This window comes from Phyllopteryx taeniolatus, chromosome 10 (assembly GCF_024500385.1).
Source record: "Phyllopteryx taeniolatus isolate TA_2022b chromosome 10, UOR_Ptae_1.2, whole genome shotgun sequence".
Taxonomy (NCBI): Eukaryota; Metazoa; Chordata; class Actinopteri; order Syngnathiformes; family Syngnathidae; genus Phyllopteryx; species Phyllopteryx taeniolatus.
The window spans coordinates 23,908,964-23,936,614 of record NC_084511.1 but is presented as its reverse complement, the minus strand read 5'-3'; the positions used below and the strand labels follow the sequence as shown (position 1 = coordinate 23,936,614).

The 27,651-nt window shown below is 40.0% G+C and overlaps 2 protein-coding genes across 22 annotated transcripts in view; one reads left to right on the top strand and one right to left on the bottom strand.

Annotated features, from left to right (window-relative positions):
• Positions 1 to 144: 144 nt before the first annotated feature.
• On the top strand, positions 145 to 15,506 carry fhl1a (four and a half LIM domains 1a). Of its 2 annotated transcripts, none has more exons than XM_061786822.1 (6): positions 145 to 253; positions 12,123 to 12,304; positions 12,909 to 13,086; positions 13,379 to 13,548; positions 13,978 to 14,164; positions 14,843 to 15,506. In XM_061786822.1, exons 2-6 carry the CDS (start codon positions 12,149 to 12,151, stop codon positions 14,992 to 14,994), a joined length of 843 nt encoding a protein of 280 aa, XP_061642806.1. In that variant the 5' UTR covers positions 145 to 253; positions 12,123 to 12,148; the 3' UTR covers positions 14,995 to 15,506. The 2 variants fall into 2 exon arrangements, with proteins under 2 accessions (XP_061642806.1, XP_061642805.1); XM_061786821.1 differs by lacking the exon at positions 145 to 253 and adding an exon at positions 6,675 to 6,830.
• A 1-nt stretch (position 15,507) lies between these two features.
• map7d3 (MAP7 domain containing 3) overlaps positions 15,508 to 27,651 on the bottom strand; it is a 38,608-nt gene continuing 26,464 nt past the window's right edge. For all 20 annotated transcript variants that reach the window (XM_061786799.1, XM_061786800.1, XM_061786805.1 and 17 more), the window contains 9 exons: positions 24,979 to 25,115; positions 24,246 to 24,466; positions 21,889 to 22,012; positions 21,488 to 21,773; positions 21,373 to 21,426; positions 21,227 to 21,293; positions 20,307 to 20,457; positions 19,224 to 19,495; positions 15,508 to 17,866 (listed from right to left, as the gene is read on the bottom strand). In XM_061786799.1, coding sequence (XP_061642783.1) covers positions 17,859 to 17,866; positions 19,224 to 19,495; positions 20,307 to 20,457; positions 21,227 to 21,293; positions 21,373 to 21,426; positions 21,488 to 21,773; positions 21,889 to 22,012; positions 24,246 to 24,466; positions 24,979 to 25,115 — 1,320 coding nt within the window. In that variant the 3' untranslated portion in view covers positions 15,508 to 17,858. The remainder of the gene's footprint in view (positions 17,867 to 19,223; positions 19,496 to 20,306; positions 20,458 to 21,226; positions 21,294 to 21,372; positions 21,427 to 21,487; positions 21,774 to 21,888; positions 22,013 to 24,245; positions 24,467 to 24,978; positions 25,116 to 27,651) is intronic.

The window sequence follows — 27,651 nt, the reverse complement described above, 5'->3', positions numbered from 1 at the left end:
CCTTAGTGTAACTATGTTTTCATTTTTCTCCTAATGTCATTTGCCAACACTTCCAAATTCTTAGTTGAGGTCATTGTTTGTGAGCACTTATAGGGGTTTGGCTTATGTCCTGCACTTTTTCCCCTGTTTTTTTTTTTTTTGCATGCTTGTTCCTCCCTCTTGATTTCGCTGTAGCTTTTAAGAGGCGCGCACATTTCACTGCACGGCCAACAGACCAGCGGACAGGACCCACACAATCTTATTCTTTAAGCAGGTGAGTTCAGTTATGTGATATATATGCTAAAAACTACATCTCACAAATGACCCTCAATGACAAACAACTGACCTAGTCGTCTCTTTACGGACTTATTGTTGCTTCTCTTGTGCTACAGGTGATGCACTTGGCTTTATTTGCTTATTTGTGCACATTTTAATCCTTAATAAATGCGCTTAACATCTGTTTATTATACTGTCAGTGGAATAATTGCCTGCTCCTTGTCATTCGTTTACATTTCTAAATTGCTCATACATACTGTAAGTACTGTAATGTATAGATGTCACAGGTCTATTACTAAACTAGAGAAGGGATTTATTACCTCAGCCAGTTGCATCAGATTGTTAGCAATAAATCCTTGCGCTACCCCCCAAAAAAAGAATGGCATTCAGTTATTCACTGAAAAATTATAGAAAAATTCGAGGTGGAGGACATCACGGAGGACTTTTGAGGAATTTATAAAAAGAAATTGTACAGTATATACCTTGGGAAACAATTCTAAATAAAAAGTTGCGTTTGCTTAATGTTTTAATATGTTCCTCACAATTATATTTTCTTAGTGAACACCAAAAATTAAGTTGTTGGATCAACTTCATATTTTTTTATGCAATTATGAGGGACGCAAACAATTAAATTGTATTATCTTACAATAACATTTTATTGTATTTATTGTCTGGGAATTTCTATATTTGCATTTGGAATTTTCCCCAAAATTTTTAATCTTTTATTGTATTTATTAATTGATTTATTTGTGGGGGGGGTGTAATTAAGATGCATTCTTGTTTCATATTTGACAATAAAATGGGTAGGAGTAGGCGGCACGGTGTACGACTGGTTAGGACATCTGCCTCACAGTTCTGAGGACCGGGGTTCAAATCCCGGCCCCGCCTTTGTGGAGTTTGCATCTTCTCCCCGTGCCTGCGTGGGTTTTCTCCGGGGACTCCGGTTTCCTCCCACGTCCCAAAAATGGTAGGTTGATTGAAGACTCTAAATTGCCCTTGAGTGCGAATGTGTGCGCAAATGGTTGTTCGTTTATGTGTGCGCCCTGCGATTGGCTGGCGAGCAGTTCAGGGTGTACCCCGCCTCTCGCCCAAAGATGGCTGGGATAGGCTCCAGCACGCCCGTGACCCTTGTGAGGATAAAGCGGTACGGAAAATGGATGGATGGATGGGTAGGAGTAGGACTAGATAAATTCTATACTTCATTGTACTTTATTTTTTTATGTATTTGCTTTTTTTGTAAGTACACTAAAATGAAACTATAAATAAAAACTAAAAAATATATATTTTTAGGGGGTATTTTCTATCTCAATATGGTATTCATATACACTGTACTGTATATATAATAATATATTGAGGAAGTACTGCATGCATTTTAAGCAATTCATCGTACTGTACATCAGTGGCAATTTGGCATTAAGGGAAAAGTTAGGCAGCACCCCACCAGATCCAGCAGGTGGCACTGTGGTGAAAAAAAGCCCATTATTTTATTCTCATCTATGCTTAATATAATGGCAAAATGAATGTGTACATATACATTATTATGACACTCTCTTTAGTTTTATATTGGAATATATTTTTTAGTGTACCTCTGGTTATTGCCGTTTGTCACTGTCTTTTGTTTTTGTCTTTTTTGCTGTGTCAAGGCAGCTGAGACCTCTGGATCAAGTTGTCATGTTTGAATTTCCCTTTGCGCCCTGTGAACTCTACCTTACTGTATATTACAATTCTTGTGGAATGGATATAGGGTAGCACATAAGACAAAAGTGTAAATGGAGAGTACTGTACTGTGTTATATTGTAGCTTTCCTGCTATGTGGCCTGGGTAAGAGACTTTTTATAGTCTTACCTCCCTTCGCCTTTTGGGCCTCTCCCAAACCAAACGTATGATGTCATCATGTATAAAACCCACTGCTTTCTCTCCAGGATGACATCATCCTCTTTCTCGAACCCATAAAATGTTTCTCAGGCGTGCTGCTGCTGCACAAAAGAAGCTTTATTTCTAAAAATTGGACATAAAGTCAGCAAAAAAGCAGCAGATCGGAGTCATGTATTGAGTCAGCTACGGGTTGAAAATCAAAACTGCGTCTTCAAGTGCAAACGTACCTTGCAGTGGCATTTAAACCTTTACCAGGCTCTTGAGATACACCTAAAGTAATAATAAATGCCAATATTCGTGTTCATTACAGCATAAACATTCACACTAATAAAACTTCGCCACTTGTCTGAATCGTTCTTTTCCTAAAAAGACAAAGTATGATCTTGCACTGTTCCCAAAAACTAAAGATTTGAGCTCTCGATGTTTCATTTTAAACCTAATTACATCTGTTCCCGTTTACACCAACGATAAGCGGTTTGTTTTGCATTTGGTTGCCTGAGAGCAGTAATTCCCAAACATGGCCAAAGTTGGCTTGTAAATGCATTTACTTCATTACATTTACAGTGCTTATGTAACTTTTGGGATAAATTGTACTTGCCAAAGTAGTTTGAAAGAAATATTTTATTTAAATAAAGGAAGTGATGTTACATTTATAGCAGTCCAGTATATTTACTTTTTTACTACATTTTTAGATAAATTGTACATCTTTGAGTAGTTTCAAGGCAAGATACTTTTTACTTCTATTTGAGTAAAAGAAGAGATGCTAGACGAACTCTGTTGCATTTAGTTTTATCAACCTTTACATTCACTTTTTGAATAAGTGGTACTTGTTTGAGTATTTTGCGTTTCACTTCAGTGAAAAAAGAGACGACTACATTTACTCAGATTTACTTAGGTAACTTTCTGGATAAATTGTCCTTTTATGAAAAGTTTGAAGGCAACATACTCCTATACTAACTATTACTTGTTGCATATTGGTGTCGAGAACTATGTTAAAGTGAATTGAGGCTCTTCGTGTAGTGCTTTACTGCCATCTTGTGACAATTAAAATATATATAGTGATGGAACACTGTTGAGTGAACCCACTTGTGTTTAATTGAGGCTCCTCAACTCACTTCAACTTAGTTCCTTGGCACCAACCGTGGTGGTACATCTACTGAGCCCCCTGAGTGCAACCCTAATGATGATGTGGCCCGTGATGAAAACTGGTCAAACCCCCCCCCCGCCCCGCTATACAGTGGGTAGGAAAAGTTTTCAGACCCCCTTAAAATTTTCACTCTTTGTTATATTGCAGCCATTTGTTAAAATCATGTTCATTTTTTCCCTCATTAATGTACACACAGCAACCCATATTGACAGAAAAAAAATGAATTGTTGAAATCTTTGCAGATTTATTAAAAAAGAAAAACTGAAATATCACACAGCCACAAGTATTCAGACCCTTTGCTGTGGCACTCATTTAACTCGGGTGCTTTCCATTTCTTCTGATCATCCTTAAGACACAGCTAAATTACTGAAATTACAGAAGGAGTGGCTCCAGAACAACTCTGTGACTGTTCTTGAATGGCCCAGTCAGAGCCCTGACTTAAACCCAATTGAGCATCTCTGGAAAGATCTGAAAATGGCTACCCACCGTTCACCATCCAACCTAACAGAACTGGAAAGGATCTGTAAGGAGGAATGGCAGAGGATCCCAAAATCCAGGTGTGAAAAACTTGTTGCATCATTCCCAAAAAGACTCATGGCTGTATTAGCTCAAAAGGGTGCTTCTACGAAATACTGAGCAAAGGGTCTGAATACTTATGGCTGTGTGATATTTCAGTTTTTCTTTTTTAATAAATTATCTAAAATGTCAACAATTCCGTTTTTTTCTGTCAATATAGAGTGTTGTGTGAACATTAATGTGGAAAAACATGAACGAAATGATTTTAGCAAATGGCTGCAATATAAAAAAAAGAGTGAAATATTTAAGGGGGTCTGAATACTTTCCGTACCCACTATATGTACTGTACAGCTTATTTAACTCTATGAACGTGAAATGAAATAACATCAACATGTGTTGTCAAGCCTCCACTTGTCTGTCGCACAAGCAGAGGGGACTAAATTAGTGTCGTGTTGACAGATTGTTGCCCTGGTGGCCTTCAGTGCACGCATACCGTGTCCTGCATGTGTGTGACCTTTACTTCACGTGAGTGTGTTTGTGTGTACGTGCGTGGGTGTGTGTGTGAGTCATTGCCGCCATGCCAGTGATAATGCAGTGCAGTCTGCCACTACTCTGTCTGCACCCTAACTCGATTTAGCGGATGCAGACTCACAATTTTCTCGGGTAGAGTAATGTTGAAGATTGGCCAAATTTCCTACTTCTGTGTGTGTGTGTGTGTGTTCGTGCGAGTGTGCCACTTCTGTACTGCAGTCTAACACTCAGGAAATGAGTTTACGGGCCAAGAGTTAACACCTACTGGAAAACAGGACATGAATTTAGACCAAAAAAAATAAAACCTCCATCTAGGATTATGTGATTTCAGCCTAACCTATATACATATATATACATATATATACATATACATATATATATATATATATATATATATATATACATATACATATATATATATATATATATATATACATATACATATATATATATATATATATATATATATATATATATATAGCGGGCGGCACGGTGGACTGGTTAACACATACACACACAGTGCTGAGGACCCGGGATCAAATCCGGCCTCGCCAGTGTGGAGTTTGCATGTTCTCCCCGGGTTTTTTCCGGGTACTCCGGTTTCCTCCCACATTCCCAAAACATGCAGGGTAGGTTAATTGAAGAGTAAATTGCCCGTAGGTGTGTATGTGAGTGCGAATGGTTGTTTGTTTGTGTGTGTGTGTGTGTGCACTGCGAATGGCTGGTGACCAGTTCAGGGTGTATCCCCGGCTCTCGCCCGAAGATACCTGGGATAGGCTCCAGCACGCCCGCGACCCTGATGAGGATAAGCGGTGGGGAAAATGGATGGATGGATATATATATATATATATATATAGGGCACATTTATTATATTATGAAAAGAAATGTAATTGATTAGTTGAAAACTGACGTAAAAAGCACCTAATACGGACTAACCTTTAAGATATATTTTTTCATAATTTTAATGTCTGAAAGTTTTCTTTTTTGTCTGAAAACTTTAGCATTAATACACTGAGGTCTCTATTTTAGGCTTGTCATTTAGTAGTTGATTCTTTTTTTTTTTTTTTTAAAGCATAAATCAAGCTTTTATATGTTGTCTTTGCTATTATATCAAATGTGTGTGAAACCTTTTTTAATTTGATTCACTTTCCTGCAGTCATCCGTTTGGTATTTCATGTAAACCACATTTTATAAAGCTGATGTGAACACACCACACCTAAAAAGGACAAAGAACTAAAGAGGGGGAAAAAAAATTATTGCTTCTGATAAGCAATGCAAACATCTACTAAAATGTTCTAAAATTAATGGGAGTTGTTGAAAAACAAATGTGATACATAACTGTCAAATTATTAAAAGGGACAAACATAATTTTAGGTTCTGGGAATGAAGTCTGATTAAATCCAGATGATCTCGAAACACACACTCACGCGCACACACTGCATTGGTTTGTGTATATGGCAAAATCAATTAAAACTCAATAGTCTAAAGAAGCTCTTTTTGATTAAATATAAAATAAAATAAAATACAGTTTGAGTCAAAAAAAAGTCAAATAAAAAATATAAAATAAAAAACAAAAACACCCTCAATTGTGTTGTAAAATGTATAAATAAAATCTTAAAGATGATCAAAATAAATTAAATATTACCTAAAATAGCACACAAGTAGCCTAAAAGTACAAGTAATACACATTTATAATATAAAATTAAAATACCAAATACTAAAAATGTAAATGTCAAATAAAAGTAACAAAAGAAATACAATACAATAAAAATGAAATGTATAGGTGCCTACCTATCACAGCCCTTTAGGTCATCTTCCAAAGTACCCAAAAATAAATAAATAAATTCTGATTCATATATATATATATATATATATATATATATATATATATATATAAAATCTTAGGTAAATAGAATGAAAGAACCTATTGCTGGAAAGCTCAAACATCGCGACATGACTGCGACTTCCAATCACAGAGCGCTTGTGAACCCAATATGTGTGCTTGCCATTCTCTCAACTAATGGCCTTTTAACTTGCCAAGAGAAAAGGTTTACATCACACAAAAATAAACTAAAAAGTCAGCGCTACACTTATTCCCCTGTGAGTCATCAGGATGAGTTGTGATGTTGATGGGGTCCAGCTAGCAGAGACAAAACATTTGATGGTGGCGGGGCTTTGGGAGTATCTGTTGTCCTCGAGGGCTCGCCATCATTTAAAACCTCTTTTTTTTTTTTTAATCCTATTTTTAACCTGGTGATCGGACAGCAGCGGAATCCAATCTCCATCTCCTAATCTATCCTCTCGGTTCTCCAAAGCCTAAAAAGGAGGTAAAGGTTGGATTTGGACAGAGGTGGCGGAGTCAGAGTAGGCTCAGGTGGGTGTATGCAGGGGTGTATAAATGGGCCCCCGGAACTTAAGCACATGTGGGTTGTAAACTCTTGTTGCTGCTGCCTCCATCTGCTATTGACCCTGAATACAAGAAACATGACTTTCTACAAGCACTCAGGTATGCTAACTAGTGCATAGGCAAATTAATGTCATAATAATAATAATACAATTGTCTTAAAGTTGACATGAAACGTAAAAACGCTCCAATTTGACATATTGAATGATAGCAATGTATATTCGTCATTATAATACAATATTGTGCATATTTTGTCTTCAAAACTGACATGTTGGATGCTTAGAGACAAGCATCAATGCCACTCTAATGCGATGCTCGCTATTAAATCGGGAAATTAACATTATAATAATGGTCTTATTGATTTAAATATAACCTTAATCCTTTATACAGGGAATGAGGCTATAGTATACTGTATAACATGGCATTGTGCATAATTTGGCTAAAAGTGACATGATGGATGCTGGAAACACAAAGTATTTATGTAATGTTATGATAACTACTGCATAGGGAAATTAACGTGATAATTTAAACAATGTACGCTAAAGGATTGTGCATAATTTGTCTGTAAGTGACATGTTGGTGCTGAGAGACAAGCATTCACACCATGCTGTTTTCACTCCCCATGCTATCTTGTCGCCAGATTATTTCGTTATAATATCTATGGATGCTGAGGGCAAGCATTCAAACCAGGGCTAATGTGCGTCAACAACATTTATTTTGTGTGAATGCTGAGAGACAAGCATTCACATAATTTTAGAGGGAGCAGGTGGAGTTTGCATATAATACAATTTCAATTACAATAGTCAATACTACAGGTAATAAAATGTTTGATTTTGAGATGATATAAGATGTTCTTGGTGTGGTGGTCAATGGTTAGGTTTGACTTTATTAGATGGTTGCAATTTTCGTGCTTGTTGTTTAAAATTCTATTTTTCTCTTAGTGCTTAAGGACCGATAGCCATTACTTCTGTTTTGTCCTGGTTGAGCTGCAAAATGTTTTCTGCTAGTTTGTATTGCTAACTAAATGTCTAAAACACAGTAAAGAAGTGGACTTAAACTTGAGCCTTGGGATACACCACAATTCAGTCCATAGCTTCTAGACGAACATTCATTAAAACTTATCAAAAATTCTATTTTGCTAAGATAGGATTGCATTAAAAACTGTATCAGATAAGCCAATCAATTTGTGAAGTCCATTTAAAAGTATTCCAGGATCAACAATATCAAAAGTTGTACTAAAGATAACTTAATGTGTGCTTCAGGTGAATGCTGAGACACAAAAATTCAGGCTAGTGGTTATACTGTATGTTAACTTTATCGTGAAAGGCGTAGTTTGACTTAACTGTAGGGTTAATGCTGAGAGACCAGCATTTACACTTATGCTTTTCTGCATCAAAAACATTGTGTAACTGCTGAGAGTCAAGCATTGCCACAAATGACAACTGTACATCGAGTATAGAGAAAATACTGTGCATAGTTCTTAATAATGTAATTGTGTTGATGCTGAGAGACAGGCAGTCAAACTTATGCTGTTACTGTTTACAACTGTATAAATGCTGAGAGACAACTAAGCAGTCACACTAACGAGTACAGTATATGGCTTCCCACTCCCAGCATAAGTATACACCGGATGGTTTCTAATACCGATGTGAATGCTGAGAGACAAAAGTTCCCTTCAAAGCTAAATGGTGTCCAGAATATTTAAGTTTGGATGCTGAGACAAAACATTTACAGTAAGAAGAATATAGTTTCTTTATAGTGAGCATATGACTAGTCCCCATATAACTTCTTTATGGTAGTATTCCCAAGTATTTATTTATTGTAAGTATTCACATCAGGGCTATTGTTTTTTGCAATTTATTTTTATAAATGCTGAGAGACGAGTCTATGATTCTTTCAAGAAGTCAAGAAGCCTTTTTGTTACTATAGTTGAGTAAATGCTGAGAGACAAATATTTACACTTTGACATGGCGGTTTTGTGGCCGTAAATTTGAATGCTTAGCAACAAGACTTTGTAGCACTTGTACTACACTTGCTGCATAGTGAGCATACTGTATGATTTAACAGCATATCGGCTGAGTGAAAAAAGATTCTGACTACCTCCCTGTTTATTTTGTACAAATGCTACTGAATGACAAGCATTCACACTCCAGACTTCTGTAAGCGAGCATGAGTATTCGGCAAAGGACTTCTTAATAGTGTGAATTCAGAGAGATGAGCGTTATAGCACCGAAGTGTAGATCAGTGGTTCTCAACACGAAGAAAATCCCTGAAATAAATGTTTGAACTGTGCATGATGTCAAACTTTTTTTTTTTTTAATCCGGTACAGAACATTTAAGTACAATTAAATTTTTAATTAGACATTTGCATTCAATCTTTAAAAACTGTTTGTTTTCAAGCATATATTTAGTTTTTTTTTTTTTTTTGTACTATAGCCGTTTTTTTATTTTATTTTCCTACACAGGGTTAATGTTCAAACCGTGTATTGTTACAGCAGCTTACAAGAATATTAAATATACATTTTAGAAAACCTTTACCTAATTATTGATGTACACTTGGGCCTACTACGCAACTGTTTTAATGCTGATCATTACGGTGGTACTTGGAGAACGAAGCATTTTTTAAGATGGTACTTGGTATAAAAACATTGAGAACCACTGGAGTAGAGGATTTCTTTCTCGTGAGCATGAAATTTCAGCATGACGACTTTTTAGCCAAGCAAGTCTCAAGTCCCAAAACTGGTGACTCATCTGACTCGAGTCAAGTCACCTCGACATATTTTGTGATGTAATATCATCTTTGGCGTTCAAACTCTGACAAGCATGTTCCAAAGGAAGTGTGCTCCACTCGGAGTGAGGGATGAGTGGATTGGTCAAAGGCCACGGTGACCTTTCGAATGAAATATTAAGCCCCGGATGAGCATTACGTTTCTCGCAAACAAAAAGGATCCAATGATGGTGTGGAGGCGTTGAAGTCCCAAAAAACTCAAAAGGTTAACTCCCCTGCGTGAAACATTCCTGGTCGATTGCCAGAACTCAAGAACACGGTGAGGAACATGTAATACCTTAATTTAATGATGTGGCTGCAAACCAACTGTCCATCCTATCCCAGCTGGCTCTGAGCGATATTTGGGTAAACTCTGAAAAGGTCGCCAGAAAATTCTAGGACAGACAGAATGTTTCATTTTAGAAACAACAAGACACAAAGGTCTGTGATAATATGAACACACATATACACTCACACACACACATACAGTATAGACACAAACACTCATGCAAACAAACACACACGTACATACTGTATTTGGACACATACGAAGACACGCACATGAAACGCCCTTTAAACAGACAGACACAAGCACACACGCACTCACACAAGACACACACACAAACACAATAAAAAAAACACCCAGAAACACGAACACACGCCAACACACATACGCAAACACATGAAAACACACAAACGCGAACACTCACATCAAAAGAGACACACACACATACACAAGAACACTAACACAACCAAACCCACAAAAACATACAAAACTCACCTAGGGATACACGGACACATACAAAACACAAACAAACACGATGTAAACATACACAAACACACACGAAGACAAAAACACACACAAACACATACACGTTTTACAAAATCACCAACACACATTCGAAGATACACATTATGCCAACACACACAAACACAGAATGCCCAACATTGTGCTGGTGTGACTCACGGCCCAAAGTGAGCACGACCAATTAATTCCACGACGCCCCCACCCACGACCCCCCCGCTCAGCTCATTGCAGACACATAGCGGCGGTGGCGGAAGTCAGCTGTCGCGCTGGGGAATGAAGATTAAAGCCGAACTAGTGGACTTGTCCCCACTGGAAGCACAATAGCCAAAGGAGGCTTAGTGGGGCCCCAAATAGAACTTTTAGTTTAGAAAAGAGCCGCTGTGATTTGTTACGTGATGACGGTGACGGCCGATTCAGGGTGCATGACTCGATCCACAAGTCGCCCGCTTTATCCCCTGGACACAGCTGCACATTGATAGCATTCACCCAACACCAAAACACACACACAAACATACACGTAGACTCAATCGCACGTATGCACAAGAACACAGATCACACACACAAATACACGCGAACATGCACACAGACAGATACAAAAACACACTAATACAAATATACAAACAAGTACACACACCCCCCAAAAAAACAAACACACCCCCACACACAAGTATGAGCACACATACAAACAGACACAGACACGCAACAACACACTCACACACACAAATGTACACTTACACACAAATAAACACACACACACACACACACACACACACAGTCTGAAAAGCTGGCTGTAGTCATTGGTCCAAAATATTTGTACACGTCGCCATGCTTACCAAGCCCAAATGTCACGACCTCTGACCCTTGGCGCATAGCTCCAGCCGTAGTGGTTTAACATGTAATGAAGTGTGTTTATCAATCACTTCTTTCTCAGATAAGCCAGCGCCACACAGACTAAAGTATTTCCAGATTTGTCTGTCTGCATTCCTGTGATGGAAATGCTGCGGCTCGCCAGTAATACGTCGTTTGCCCTGACTGGAGAACATTTGGGCAAAACAGTCGAGTCTGACTCGACTCCTGGCGGGGGATGGCATGTATGCGGGCGGGTGGCGTTTTCGATGCAATCTTGGCATGGAGAGTTGGATAAATGTCACTGATTGTGACTTGTGATGAAAAAAACGGAGTCTCAATGGGATTTTCAGTGGATATGAAAGAAAAGGTGGGCTAACGGCCTCATACCAGGCAAACTACACACTGAAACAACTATTAGTTGATGTCAATCACCGCCAGTCCTCCACGTTAACATGGATATTTCAATTTCAAGTACAGGTATACCCTGGACTTGTCACCAGCCAATCGTAGGGCACATATAGACAATAAAAACATTTATACTCTACTCAAATTCATACTGATTTACCAGGCCTTTTAATGAAAATGTTTCGTTTTTTTTTTTTTTTTTTGGTGTTGGGCAACTTTTGGTGAGAAAAGCGGCATACATATACAAACAAGGATGCACATATATGTACAATTTTAGCTTTAGTGAACCTAATATGCTTGTTTTTTGAAATGTGGAAGGAAAACCCCACAAAACGACGGGAAGTCGGAGCCAAGATTCAAACCCCAAACCTCAGAAGCATGACGGAGACGTGCTAACCACTAGCACGCCGTGCTGCCCTACTTTATTGTATTGTACAGTATTTCTAAAAGGAAATCCCACAATAGAACATTTGGAACTACGCTTGTGCTAAGACTCGCTTCCCTCAGAGAGAGTTTAACGTTAACATTATCAAGAACGTGAGGTCCAGTGATGTTTTTCGGGCAGGTCCCAGGAGCTACTTGACCTCCACCATGACGGACCGCTTCGACTGCTTCTACTGTCGCGACAACCTGCACGGCAAGAAGTACGTGAAGAAGGACGACAAGCACGTGTGCACCAAGTGCTTCGACAAAGTCTGCGCCAACACCTGCGCCGAGTGCAGGCGACCCATCGGCGCCGACGCCAAGGTGGGGGACTGATCATTGTTTCGGTACTTCCGTGTTTCTAGCGCTATCATAATCATATTAATCATCGTCAGCTTAACAAGGAGCTGCATGGCAAAAAAAATAAAAAGATTTGCTTTTTTTCTTCTTTGTTATTTTGTTTACAGCATGTGGAAAGCATGATACCGTATTGACCTAATGACACATGGGCGCAATTTAAACAATATCGCCTCATATGACAAACCAGATAAGTGAATGTTTCATTTAAAAAAGTCCAGCATTATAAAGATGAAATGGTTTTGCGTGTGTTCAAAAGTGTAACTATGAGTATCATTTGCAAAATCTCAAACTAATAATTTGCAGCACAAGGCAGGGCTTTGAGGTCTTCTTTTGAAAGATTTGTCATGTTTGAGGCAAGAGCAGAATGGCACATGACATGACACTGAGCGAGGCAGTGGTAAAAGTAAAAAAGTATATAACTACTCAAGTAAAGTACAGCTACAAAAGTACTTTTCTTTACTTCCCACCACTGCATTTTATTGTATTAACTGAAACGTCCGCTTGACTAACCTTAATCGACGCCTCCGATCCCACCTGGCCTCTCCTCCCATTCGTCCGTGCGTCGCAGGAGCTGCACCACAAGAACCGCTACTGGCATGAGGACTGCTTCCGCTGCGCCAAGTGCTACAAGCCGCTGGCCAGCGAGTCCTTCTGCGCCCGCGACGACGGCAAGATCATGTGCGGCAAGTGCAGCTCCCGCGAGGACGGCAACCGGTGCCAGGGCTGCTACAAGGTGGTCATGCCAGGTGGGCGCTGCCTAACCATTCAGTCGGCCAGCCATTTAAAAATCGGCAGATTTTTGCCGATCCAAAAGGGCTAATATCATCAGATTAAATCATCCGGCCGATTAACCGTTCAGGCCCTAGAAGAAAAAAAAAAAAAAACGTTTTTAAAGCTTAAATGCAAATGCTTTGAACCTAAAAGTTCAATACAACTGAACTGCTCTTGGGCAGTGATTCGTTTGCGTAGCACTAGAGGGAGCCTACGTATGATCACTGGTTGAATAAAATGGCAACCCGACGCGTGTGCGTGTTACAGGCTCTAAGAACGTGGAGTACAAGAAGAAGCTGTGGCACGAGGAGTGTTTCACCTGCTTCGAGTGCAAGCAGCCAATCCGCACACAGAGCTTCCTGACCAAGGGCGACGACATCTTCTGCACCCCCTGCCATGAAAAGAAGTTTGCCAAGAACTGCTTCCACTGCAAGCAGGTACAGCCTGACAGCATTTTCCATTGGTTGTTCCTTGACCTGTTGCCAGCCACTGCTTATTACAGACAAACTACTTGTTCCCAGGAAAACATTTAGCAAATATATCTAGAATCACTGTCAAGTTTTACGTCATAAAACTACGGTATGCCAATTAAGACAACTCTGCATCAGCATGTATGGTCATGTTGTACCTTCCCAAAAAAGGGTGCGATCAAATAGTCTGCTGGTGCGACCAACTGAAAAAGTTAGCGTAGAACCCTGTAAAAACAAGGATAATCAAAAACACAGCCAGAGCTGCAATGGGTTTGCTTGAAGGATCAATAATCAATATTACTGACATAGAGGGCTTCATGGAGGCGTGGTTCGGTTCTGGAATAGCGATCAAATGTTACCACGTTGTCTAATTGCGGCCCCCTGCTTCCTCCCCAGCCCATCACCTCTGGAGGAATCAGCTACCAGGAGCAGCCCTGGCACACAGAGTGTTTCGTGTGCCAAACCTGCCGCAAGCCACTGAGCGGCACTCGCTTCACCGCCCATGAGAACGCCTACTACTGCGTGCAATGCTACCGGAGCGACGTGGCCAAGAAGTGCCACGGTTGCAAGAACCCCATCACAGGTTAGCCCATATGAGGAAAATAAATCATTTCACATATACTTTTGTTTTCATTTCATTGAAAAGTGTTGTTGGCTAATAACAGGGGTTAGTATTTCTCTAATGCAAAGGGTTGAGGCATGTCTGTGTCATCCAACAATGACTCCGCTGCCAGTGTTCAGATTTGGGATTCATTGTCCTTGATTTATTAACCAACATAGCAATGACAAAAAATGTACCTAATTTATAGCAGAAGTTCAAACGTAACGGTCTCAAGCCAGGAGTCTTTAGCAGGTTCCGCTCCCGGCAAAGACTGAATATCGTCTTCTTTGCCTCCAGCGTGCATGTTTGCAAGTGATGTCATCACATCCGTGACTGGGGCACAAATGGCTTCCCTTCCTTCACCTGTGCTCCTGCAAACAAACGCATCCTGCCCAAAAACAGATACACCGACCCACAGTCTTTTACGACCACAGCAGAATGTTCACTGATCAATAAAACCAGTGATTGTTCCTGAATTCTATTATTCCATCAATCATTTTATTCTTTATATATGTGTGACTAAATACCGTACATGGATTATATTTATCTTAGCAAAATCTTTTTGGGGAAAAAAAAAAAATCAATAAAAAAATTTCTCCAAATAATTTCATGAATTGCAAATCTTTTTCAATGTTGGGTCATGTCCATGTGTGTCCGCAGGGTTCGGCCATGGCACCAACGTGGTGAACTATGAGGCCTTCTCCTGGCATGAGTATTGCTTCAACTGCAAGAAATGCTCCCATTCCTTGGCCAACAAGCGCTTTGTCATGACCGGAGAGAACGTCTACTGCCTCATCTGTGCTAAACTGTGAGATGGCTTTGAAAGCAGGATTATGCCCCTAAAGAGAATGGCATTGATGACTAAAATGGAAACATCATTTCAAAGAGACGAATACGAGGGTAAAAACCATTAGAGGTATAAGTCCAGTTTATCCGATGACTCAGTGAATCGATAAAATAATCGGTTCTGAAAATATTCGTTAGCTGCAGCCATATTTGACAACATTAGAAAAAAAGACCACATTTGAATGCGTAAGGTCTTGCTTGAATATTTTCTATGCACATACTAACATGCAGACAGCATTTTATATCAGGATACGTGCTGCTTTCAATAGGGGAAATTCATAATGTTGTCTATCCCTGCTTTACATTAATACAAGCTTTGATGAATACTTTTTTTTTTTTGAATGTAGTGCTTTTTTGGCAAGTGATTTTCAAATTGTAGCACTTAAAGCTGAAATATAAACAGTCCATGTATTCCAGAAGTTTGAAGTGAAGTTAAAAAGAAAATGCATAAGAATGAATAAAGATGGTGGCAATCTCAGTCTAGTTTTGCGAGACTTTATTAACAGTTTACATCATCTCAGAACACTTAATTATATTTACATTACAAATGTTACTTGTGGGCAGGGTGATGTTGTCAGATGGGAAAATTTCTTATTCACAAAGGACTTGATTGTCAGAGGCCGAGGTAAAGACACACTTGTTTTTTGTTTTTGTTTTTTTAAATAAAATTTTTTAGTTAACAGTAACATTAAAAAACTAGCCCTCCATCTCAGGCACGGTGCTATCTAGTAACTACATAGTATCTGTATAGAAAGCTATTTGTGCATGTATTCCATATCCTTTATATTCATCTTAAGGCCCATGTACTAGTACGCTTTTTGTCCTCAGTAGTTAACTTTGGCATACTAGTAGTGTGTGTGTGTGTGTCTGTGTGTGTGAGACACATGAATACTAGTTGGGCCTAGTAGTATTACTAGTGCATGACAGGTTTACTTATAAGGTTCAATTGTGCACTAGTAGCCCACTAGTCGTGGGGGGGGGGGAAAAAACAACTTTATTTGTAAGACATTCAAGACAGTCATTCTACTAGTGCGCTGAACTGTCTTACTGGAGGACAAAAAGCATACTAGTACACGGATCTTAAGCTGGCTATCAAGGATATGCAAAAAAGGAAAGAAAAAAAAAAACAGATCAAAGGCTTTCCATGTACTGTCTGTTCAAGCGGACAGCGGTAGCAGCCTGCCTCCAGCACAAGGTGCCCTTGAGTGCTTGCTCCAGCAGAGCACCTGCCCTGGAAGCGTCACAGAGCGTTAGAGGGAAAAAAAGGTCACGCAATATGACCCCGTCAAGCTACCCAACACGTTCAACGTGGCGACTGCAGCAGGTTCAAGTCCACGTGGTGACAAAAGAACGCGTGAAGGATGGCTTGATGGAAGAAAGTCTTACATTCTTAAAGCCATCTCAGGTCCTTACGTTTAGTTGGTGAGAGGGTGTGAACGCCAACAAACAACAAGGCAAAAAATGGACGCCTCCCCTCAACAAGAATTCACGATTTTAACTGCGGGTAAAAAAAAAAACAGCTGAAGGCTCAAATTCGTCAGTCGCTTTCAGGGTCGGCACTTGGCCCTCATCATGGCGTCATTGGCCTAACACTGATTTCACATACAAACATTTAAATATATGCAGAACTGCATTTTAATATATGAACAGCCACGTTATATCAAATAAAAAATAGCTGAAATGCATTTTTTTCCTCTTTCGAATGTAGCAGCTAGCGTGAAGAGAAAAAGACATCAGAACGGGGGATGTCGTGACTTAATTAAAAGACGGGAGGTTTCATGGATATTGGTTGGAGGTTTTTTTTTGCTGAAAGGACCAGACTGACGTAAACTACAACAATCTTTTTAGTAAACACAAGCTCCATATACAAATGTACAAACAGTCAAAGCCTACTGAGCCCCAAACAGCAACAAACAACGGAAACTTAAGCATGCCTGCTATACCCTCTGGTGGCCAAAAACAGATTGCAAGGCAGGGTGTCTCAAGGCAGGACAGCCCTCTCTTATAGTTGGAAAACAGTTTGATAGAATTTTTTGATATCCAGATTAAGGTCCATGTACTAGTTTTCAGATATCAACGAGTACAGTTTTACCTCACTCGTAACATGTAGTTGTCCTACGAGTGAAGACAAAGAACGTACTAGTGTATGGACCTTAAGCTGGATATCTAGGGTAAGGGACAAATGCTCAAACGGCTTTTCCAAATGTCACACGACAGGAAACCATGTGCGCACAAGCAATGAGGGCAGAAGCGATCCCGTTTTTTTCACACCCAAACTAGAATTGTAAGCAAAAAAAAAAAAAAAAAAACCTAAAAAAACAAACAAAACAAAAAAAACAGCTAAGGCCATAAATGTTGATGCTGCCAAAGGACAGCAGTCGCTCAAGTAAATTTAGAAGAGCCACGCGCCAAACTCCCCGAGAGACACGAGATACGGAGGTTGATGCACACCGTAAACGCTTATACAAGAGGAACACATCTTAACAACAAATAAAGAACCCAAAATTAATTAACAAAATTATAACGGCGCACCGCTGACAAAGACAAAAAAAAGGGCTTATAAAATAACTTGGACAGCAGATAGAAAACAAAAGGGAGAAGTAGTAGTAGACCTGACGGGAGAAGAAGGAACATGCGGAATTTCCCTGAAGCTTTCGTCATCTTCTAGATGAGACACTTAAGCACTTGGGGCGAGGTCATTTCACCTTTGACTCCTCCTCCTGGAATTAAATGGAAGAGGAAGCTGTATGGAACCTTTTAAACAGAGCTCAGGAAGTTGAAGAGTGCTACAGCGGCGAGTCTTCTCGGTGCCGGACGGGTGGGTGCAGCATCAAATCTCTGCAGAGATGTGAAGACAGAAAAGTACCGTTAAAACTTCTTTGTATTTGACAATTCACCATGATGTCACACGTACATCCGGGTGGCAAAAGCTGAAAAGTATAATATGATGTTTCAACTTCACTAGGCTCTGTACTTACTACAGCTACCAGAGAGGGGAGGAGGAAAGGCGATTAAGTCTCATGGTGGCTTACAGAACAGTCGTACTCCATATATAAGCACAAAAAAAAAAAAAAAAACTTTCAAAACACTTCCGATGAATGCGCGGGGTGACGTTCAGTGACACTCGTGTGAGGAGGTGCTGCACCCCATAACACAGCAACGTCTTATCATACTTAAGCTCAGCTGAAAAAATACGGCATTAACAGAGATAGGCAGAGAGGGGGCACGTCAGAGTAATAAACAGAAAACTGCTAGCAACAAAAATGGCCGATGCTTCCATGATATAACAGGTGAGGACACGTTCCCAAGCTCTGCAAGAAAAGCGATTCAAAGTTGTGCATGGAATTGCTTTGTGTGGGCCCTCGATTCCAGGAAATGAGCGGTTGAGTCACACGGGCAGGCGGATGAGTTTGGTAGGGACCATTCTTATCTGTTTGAAAAATGATCGGAAGTTCTTAACTGAAAAATCAATAAAAACCCACATTGTACGAAAACTGAGGTTCCACTGTCATCGACATGCCTTAACCTTTATCATGGTAGATGTAGTCTAAAAATAAGCATACCAGAATAATTTCTCAATGAGCCTAGCCTACCATTGACTTGTTCTTTTGGTGACTGATGCTGTATGATCTATTTGCATGTTATCTAACTAGGAAGGCTACAACTGAGTTTTCTGTAGCTCGGATTAATGACACAGAGATGCTGTTTTGACGCTGAACTGGTTAGTGCGCTGTAGTCTCCACACACTTCAACTTGAAACCCGGTGATGGTTTGGTTTGGTGTTGAGTTTGTCCCTTTTAGAAGGGACTACTAAACCACCAGGCAGTCTTGCAATCATCTCTGTACAACATTCAGTTCATACACACAGGTTCCGCTGGAATATTTCGATTTTTTTTAAGGAAGTCGGAAAAACACTACCCCCTTTTGGGCATATCTGGTGCCCTAACCCCAGACAACACATGATTTTAGTTCAGGTTAGCGGTAGTCGCTCGTGTTCTGCTTACTGGAAGTAACCTGGTACCTATTGTTAATAAACAGTCTAAATTGATCTATAAAACCTATTTTTTCTGTCATATACAAAGCCCCTTAGAAAGTATTACTTACAAAAAAAGACCGTATAAACCTTGTTAAGCAAAGACAAAATGTTTGAAGGAGATTGTGAAAAAGCGGCAACATCCACACTGAATAATCTCACCTGAGAGAGCCTCTATGGCTTGACTGGAGGAATGCAGAGAGTTCACTGGGCTTCCTTTGGTCCCATCCGGCCCGTCACAGTTGATCAGGACCGGGTTAGAGTCCTCTGCCTCGATGAGGGCGTGAGTCTTGGAGTGGACGTTGCGATCCATGAGCTCCTCGAAGCTCCACTGGTTGGACTTGCTGCCCAGGCCCGACACCAGCTCCACCTTGGCCGAGTCCTCCTCGTTCAGGAACTCCGAGCCCTCCACCAGACGGTCCTTTGAAATTGGACTGCAGAGAGGAAGGCCAGTGTGAATAGCTAAGTCAGTGATTTCCAACCATTGTGCCATGAGAGACAATCAGGCGTGCCACATGAAAACCTCTAATTTTTCCCTAATCTGTCTGAAAATTATTACTTTCAACAAATAATGCATCTTTATTCTGTGACAGTGACGTAGTGACAGTCAGGAGAAAAAAAAAAAAAGAAAAAAAAAAATCAATGCTCTTTCACTAGATGGCAGAAGGTCCAACAAACCTGTGTATCCAGCTGTTACCATTCATACAACAGAATAATAGCTTTTTGTTCAACTAAACAGGTCCAGATGTCATGTCATACTGAGTAAATCCATTTCTAAGTTAATTGATCAAGGCCTTCCTGATGCGGTGTGAATGATTTAAATCGACAAGACAAAAAAACCAAAAAAAAACCAAAAAAAATGGGAACTACACATGAATCTAGCAGACGGAGAAATAAGATTGTTGTCTTGTTATGTAATGTTCAGTCATTAGTTAGGGGCACTAATGGAGCTTGCTTGCATTCCATTACATAAATCCACTGCCTGCACAGCATAAGTGAAAGCGAGCGCTCTAATCATTTTAATATCGTAAATGGCTAGTCTTAAACGGGATTTATAGAATGAGAAGACTGCTGCTACTGGCCTGTATGGGAAATGTCAACACTGCTGTGATTCAGTAGCAAACAAATATAAAACTTAGATTTTTTTTATTTTTTTATTTTTATAAAGATTAGTGTTGTGCTAAACTACAGTATGCCCTGAACGATAATGCATAGCTGTACGTGAATGTTTCACGGCTGTCTTACCTGACTGCCTGAGTCTCGTCTGGGGCGTTGTTGTTCTCCTTGTCGTCTGTTTCCTCTCTTCCGTTCGGGCATTCGAAGGCTTCTTCTCTTTGTGCCCCTTCATCGCCGTAGTTGTGCCTTTCCATGGCGACATCATCCATCTGACCTTCACCTTTCAAGGAAACCAGATGATATATCTCTCACAGATGTTCACCCATTTTTTGGAATTGATCGAACATTTTGGACATGCAGTACAAAAAAAGCAATACAAAAAAAATTATATTATGAAATACAATACAAATACTATTCTGTACTGAAACACTGTATAGCTGGAAGCAGAAAGTTGGAAGAACCCTTTTCAATCCTACCACTCAACAATTACCTAAACTAAATAATCCTACAGGAAGTGAAAACTGCAATTCATGCATACCGCTTTAACTCCTCACTCATACTGTTCAGTTATACACCACAAACAAAAACTTTCCCTTGTGCTGCATATATGTAACACTTTAAAGTGGTGTTGAGCCCAAAAAATTATAAGTCCCTTCCCTATTCTGAAACAAAGTTTGAATGTTTTTTGGTATGTTGAACACAATGCCATCCAAACCTCATCCCAACTATGAAATATGGTAGAGTGGCATCATAGTTTGGACTGCTTTGCTACCTCAGGACCTGGACACGTTGCTATCATCCTCGGAAACATGAATTTTGCATGAGAATTTAAGAGCATCTGTTTGCCAATTGAATTGATATCCATCTGTTGTTTGTAGCCTTGTACACTTGTAGTGCTGTTTGATAAACTGCAATATCTGTCAATTTTAACAGATTTTAAAAAGAGTGAATTTGTGTGGTCCAGATACCCTACTTCATGAATGGTCCTTTACTGCTCTTTTTGTAGAGTGAATTTTGGATAGTACAGAGTGGTAGTTATGAGAACATACTTTTTGTATCAAAGCTCATCAGGTCCATTGCATCTTCATTGTCGTCCTGCTCCTTGTCTTCATCTCTCTGCATAAGAGTGACGAAACACTTGTTAATTACACCGTTTTGAACACATCACTAACAGAAATGTATTTAATTTGCTCACCTTAAAGTCATTTCCATCTCCTTTTCTAGTTCTTTTCATTATTTCTTCAATTCTCTGAAACAAGATCAGAAATTGATTTCCAATTATTTCGATGATGATGATCTGTAATAATTACCTTCTTCCTCTCCATACGCTCTTGCTGATTCTGCTGCATGAGGCGGTCGCGCTCCTGGCGGACCCTCTCTGCTTCCTCCAGGGCCTTGGCCTCGGCTTCCTCCCGCTCCTTCTGCAGCTCCGCCTGCTTCAGAGCCTCCTCAGCTTCCAGTCTCTCTCGCTCTTCCTCCGCTCTTTTGGCCTCCTCCTCTTCCTTGATTTCTCTCTCCTCCGCTAGCTTCTTTTCCTCCTCTTGGCGCTTCAGCCGAGCGGCCTCTGCTAGACGCTCTTCCTCTTCTTTCCTGAGCCTGCAAGAACAAACAAAAGGGCTTCATCCTTCACTTTTTTACTGACACTTGTGATAGAGGAAGAGAACATCTGCATTGATGAATCTCCTCATGACCGAATATTGAATATGCTCACTTCTCCTCTTCCTCACGCTGTATCCTGAGTTGTTCATCTTTCTCCTTCTGCTCCCGCATTTGTCTGCGGTGCTCCGCCAAGAGCTTGGCAGCCTCGGCAGCAGAATTGGTTCCTGTCTTAGAATCTGACCGGCAAGGAGGACAAATACAGGAAATATGATTGTGACATTAATATTGGGCTTGTAGGTAAATTCTGTTTAATTCAATTGTATTTTTATAGCGCCAAATCACAACAGAAGTTGTCTCAGGGTACTTTACATATGGAGCAGGTTTAAGACAACATTCCCTACTCGTTAAAAGTCCAACGGAACCCCACATGAGCAAGCACTAGGAAACTGAGCAAAGGAAAAACTCCCTGTTGGGAAGAAACATCAAGCAGACCCAGGAGTCAGTGTGGGGCGGCTGTCTGCCTGAGCCGTTTGGGTTAGTGAGTAGAAAAGACTAACGACAGATAGGGATAGAGAGCGACAGAGAGACACACAGAGATGTCTCAGGTTTTCCCCAACCTTTGTGAGCCCAGGAACCTATTTTACATGAGAAAAATCTTGTGTGAAATGTGGGCTCGTTGAGTGGAACACAAAGCTATTATTCTGTTATGAACGACAACAGGTACACAGGTTAATTGTACTTTATGCAATATAAAAAAAAATTATAGTTCTGGCTGTCACTTTCCATTGCTAGCAAACAATTACCGTAATTTCTCGTGTATAAAGCGCACTCATGTATAATACGCACCGCCAAAGTTCACCTCAGAATTCTGTAAAACCCTTCTACCTATGTATAATGCATGTTTACAATTTATGATTTTGCTTCTACCCATATAATCAAAACATGAAGTATCTGTATTTTGTTATTTTTTTTTCAAATAATTATTCTGAAGCACTTTATTTGAACACATAATCCTTTTTTTAATTTACTTGCTCTTATTTTGAAATTTACAACCCTACTTTTATTTCGTAAATTAGAAAACACACAGTTGTGCTCATATGTTTGATTACTCAGGCAGATTTTGTAAGATGGGGATAATTCTTTTAAGAAAACATGGACCATGCGAAAAATTTCATTTTATTTTAATGGGATTCAAATTAAACGGTCAAGCATTCCAGAAAAGCATGATCATTAAACAAAACATAGTGAGGAGAAGCGGCTCAGAAAATGGATGGATGGATAAACAAAGAAATTAATGATGGTTATTGTTCAGTCATCAGTCATATTTAAAAACATCTAGAAAGAAACTGGAGCAAGATCGATTAGCTTCTGGAATGTCCGTCAGCATTGCCATTCCCTCTTCTTTGGTCTTCTCCTTAAGCTGATCCATAAACTCCTACTGGTCCAGAAAGCTCCCGCCCACATCATTACCAGAACACAGTCCTCCAACCACATGTGACCCATTCTCCAACAAATCCACTGGCTTCCAAACAGTGCATTGACTATAAGATTCTTCTCTACACATTTAGGGCCATTCATAACCTCGTTCCTTCGTAACTCTCTGACCTCCTCCATATTAAAAAAAATCCCAACTAGACTCTCAGGTCTGCCTCGTCGATCAGCTTCGTCACCCCTTCAGCCCGTCTGTCCAACATGGGGTCAAGAACCTTCAGTCGCTCTGCTCCTCGGCTTTGAAACTCTCTCCCTTCCGACATCAGGAACATGGACCCGTTATCTAATTTTAAATGTCACTTGAAAACTTTATTTTTTTTTTAAACACATATAATCACTCTGTTGTCACCACTTTTATTTGCTGCTATTCCTGGTGGTCTGTTGCAAAATGTTTATTTAAATCTATATATTTGTTGACTGTACATTTGATTGTGTTTCAACAGTTTTTAAATGTCCTGTATGGCGACCTCGAGTGGCTTGAAAGATGCCTTCATAATACAATTTATTATTATTATTATTGAAAGATATTTAATTTTTCAGGATGAATCCTATTTAATTTAATTTGCCTTGGGCATGTAGGTACTCAGATAATCCGATTTTTGGAAACACCTTATATATTGGGCAGACTTTATCCAGGTGGGGGCAGCATCAACAACACTAATGTGGGACACGAAGTGAGACAGCAACTGGGATTTGATAAAGCTGCTCTACACCAGACAAACAAAAGTACAGACCAGAGGGAGAACAGGTAAGCAATCAGGAACAAAGCTAGTGTTGTGTTTAATATAAAGACCACTAATAAGAGGGTTGTATGGTTCTGTTTGTTGTGATGTCATGATTAAGAATTATTTGAAAGGAAGTTCCGACTATTCATTACAGTATTATGAAACACGTTACAGAATGGGGTGGTGGGTTGTAATAACAAACAAAAAATGAAACAACACCATCATACTTTGGTTTTCGTTCCGAGATGCTCACCATCTTTCTCTTTGGATTTGCTAGAGTCAGAGGACTGTGGCGACCCAGCCTGTACAGGTAACAACAGGTCCTTGGAGCGGGAGTCCCTTTTTCGCAGGGTTGGGGGCCCTGGTGGGGTAAGAGCTGGTTTCTGGATCGGAGGAGGTTTAGCTGACGTCGGCTGAGGGGATGGGGGATGTTGTTTCATTGCAGGGGAGGGTGGGCGTGCCTTTGAATTTTGCCTGTCAGAACAAATATATGTTCAGGAAAGTCGAGAAAGTGAAAATATGTTTTATAAATTTGGCACGCCAGTGAGAAGAGTGTTGTTAACAACCCTGCCAAATTTTAATGTTAAAAAAAAACATTTTTTAAATTTAAAAAATTGCAAGCATATATGAGGCTTCAAAATCATGAAAAATCGAGCCATTAACTCCACTCTAAACATTGTGTGTTTGTGTGTGTGTGTGTGGGGGGTACACTGAATGTGCTGAAACCAAGCCGTGTTTAACTGTCAAACCAATACCATTTCCACGCCCTTGAAAAACGGATGTGACTTCATCTAACCCTGTTCTTTTGCCTATACATACTCCATGTTTGAGCCGCGAAAATATATCTGCTTAAAGCCGCTTGGGGCTTTTCCATGCCATGCCAGCAATAGTCCCTGTCCACATGCTGGCTGTCACATCGGACTCTACTAAACAGCTGCATTCTGTTTCTCTGAGAAAGTGCGGTGAAACATCACTTGGCTTCTTACTTTGATGCTGCTGGGGAAGGAGGCCTCTTTGGAGATGGTTTGGGGGCAGGGGATGGCGAGCGGTTGCGTCCCATGGGAATGGATGGAGAGGGCGGGCGTTGCCTCCGGGGCGAGGTAAACGTTTTTTCCTGCTTGTTCTGTTTTTCACACACACACACGCACACACACGCACACGCGGAAAATTAATTCACGACAAGTACGATTAAATCAGCTCACATCTATCACACAGCCACCTATACTTGGTCATGGATGGTGTCATTTTATGCCATTCAGAAATGTGAGATACTTGTCACAAAAGGGTTTATGACTAGTCTGCTCTCATAATCAGTTTGAAACAAAGCACAACTGTAAAATGAAGCCATTTAAAACACAAAGATGACACAAACCTAAAAACCTTCCTTAAAACATGGGTTGATACAAAGACGCTTGAACATAATACACAAAGATACCATTTAAAAGGACCATTACGCAATGCTAACCACAAGGTTATAAATGTATCTGTACACCAATCAGTGCAGGGAAGCAGAGACAAAGAGATGGAAAGTCAACCGGTCCCAGGCTTTAGGGTGTAGTCTGCTTTGCTTGACACAATCTGTCCATAATCAGGCCACCAGTTTGTCTCAAGTCATGTCAACGAGTCCTTTCACAGCCTCAGCGAGTGCAGAGTGAAAGGTTATGTCGGAGGGAGTAGAGAGCGACGACAGCGAGAGATGTCGCTTCCAAGTGCCGGGAGATAACATTGTGCTGAGGGGAGCAACAGCAGGAATTTAAAGTGTTGTCATTTGCATCCAGCTGAAGCACTTTGACTGGCAAATGTCTTTTGGATAAAAGTTATACAAGTAGGACTGGCTCAGGCTTGTTCTCAACCATCCCCGGCATTGTTAATCTTGTACAGACCAATACTGAGGCATTTTCGCATGATGCATTGCTCTCTTCTTCCTTCTGCCCCATCAGTAATTTTCCATTATGCTGTACATGAATGGCATTTTTTTCTCTCTTGTAGTTGCTGCTGCCTCCATATGCAGACTAACCTCAATCGACTATGGGAAAATGCAACAATTTATGTATTTTAAAGGGAAGTTTGGACATGCTTGTGTTCAGATTAGCTGACACCACATTGATGTAATACTGCAAACTAATTGAGTAAATCAATAGTGCTCTAGCTGGTTGTAGAAAAAAAAATAAAAATAAAAAAATCACACTCCATTTTACCTCAATTGAGTCAATAACTGATTGAACAACAATCAATTCCACACATTTGACATAATTTTTTAATGGTCAATTAAGTCATTCAGGGTTGTAAACCACTGTAATGATTAACATGCCTGCAGATGGTGGCGTTGCATCGCTTTGAATTTGAGATCAGCACATCTTTTGAGTAGAAGATAAAGATTAGGCGGTGAATCTCGGCTTGTCACGTAGATTATGAGGGAGGGAAATGCCAACAAGCTGGAAGTTGGACAAGTTAAGGCACCTCTTAGTCAAACAGTATGTATGGTATCAACTAGGGCTGTCACGGTTAATTTACAAATAATGATCATCAAATTAATCAACTATTTTGATAATCAATCGTTTGGTTGACCAGTTCAGAGGTGTGTCTCGCCCAAAGATACCTAGGATAGGCTCCAGCATGCCCGCGAGCGAACCTAGTGAGGATAAGTGGTATGGAAAATGAATGAATGCATGAATTAATTAATGGTTTACAGGCAATGTTTAACTTAAATTGTTCAAATCCTCTGCTTGCAGCCTCTCAACAGTAAATATTCTTATTTCTGTAGTTCCTCATGAAATCAGATGAATTATGTTTTCTGTTTAATGAAAATAAACATCTGCTTTTACTTTGGAAAATAATGATCAATATTTTTGCCCATTTTATGATATGTTACAGACCAACCCAGTAACTGCACTATAATCAATTCATGGAAAAAATAAGTAAATCTTTTATTACAATAATTATGTGCAGCTTTAATGTGAATAACCTGTAACCAGCCTCAGACGTAGTGCTCGGACTCACCCCCTAAAACTCTAGTCCCTATTCGCATTGAGAGTAATGAATGACTAACGAATCACAATCGAATCATTACTCCTTGTACTATTCCGAAATAATAGTCTTAACAAATGAAAAATCTAATTAGATTATTTGAAAACAATCAATTCAACCAGTAAGAGTACGCTGGCACATTTTGACTGACGTGTTTTAGCTGCTGTGTCTCCGTACAGAAAGGTTTTTCTTACTTAAAACTTAAAATGGCTTACTGTAACCAGGATCCCTCGCCATACCTTGACCACAGGTAGAATCCCGGGTCTGTGTTGCGCTTTTCTGTGCCACAAATCCTTGTGGACTAAGCTGCTGCCTATTCAGCTCACCTGCTAGCCATCTAGCCGTTCAAATCATCTTTCGCTCTGTATTTCCCATTCAATAATGCCGCCGTCGCCCCCTCCACAGATGGCTCCTTTTCGGCTTCTGTTGTGGTGCTTCCATGTTATCCGTACACTTCATTGGAGCTAGGCTAATAGAACCCTCCTTCAGTGGAGGGACTCATTGCAAGTTATCGCGAACGCTTGATTGCAGTTGTTACTGCTAAGGGTGGCCCAACCAGTTGTTAGGTTTAGGGGGCAATCGCTTTTTCACACAGGGCCATATAGGCTTGGATTTTTTTTTCTCCCATAATT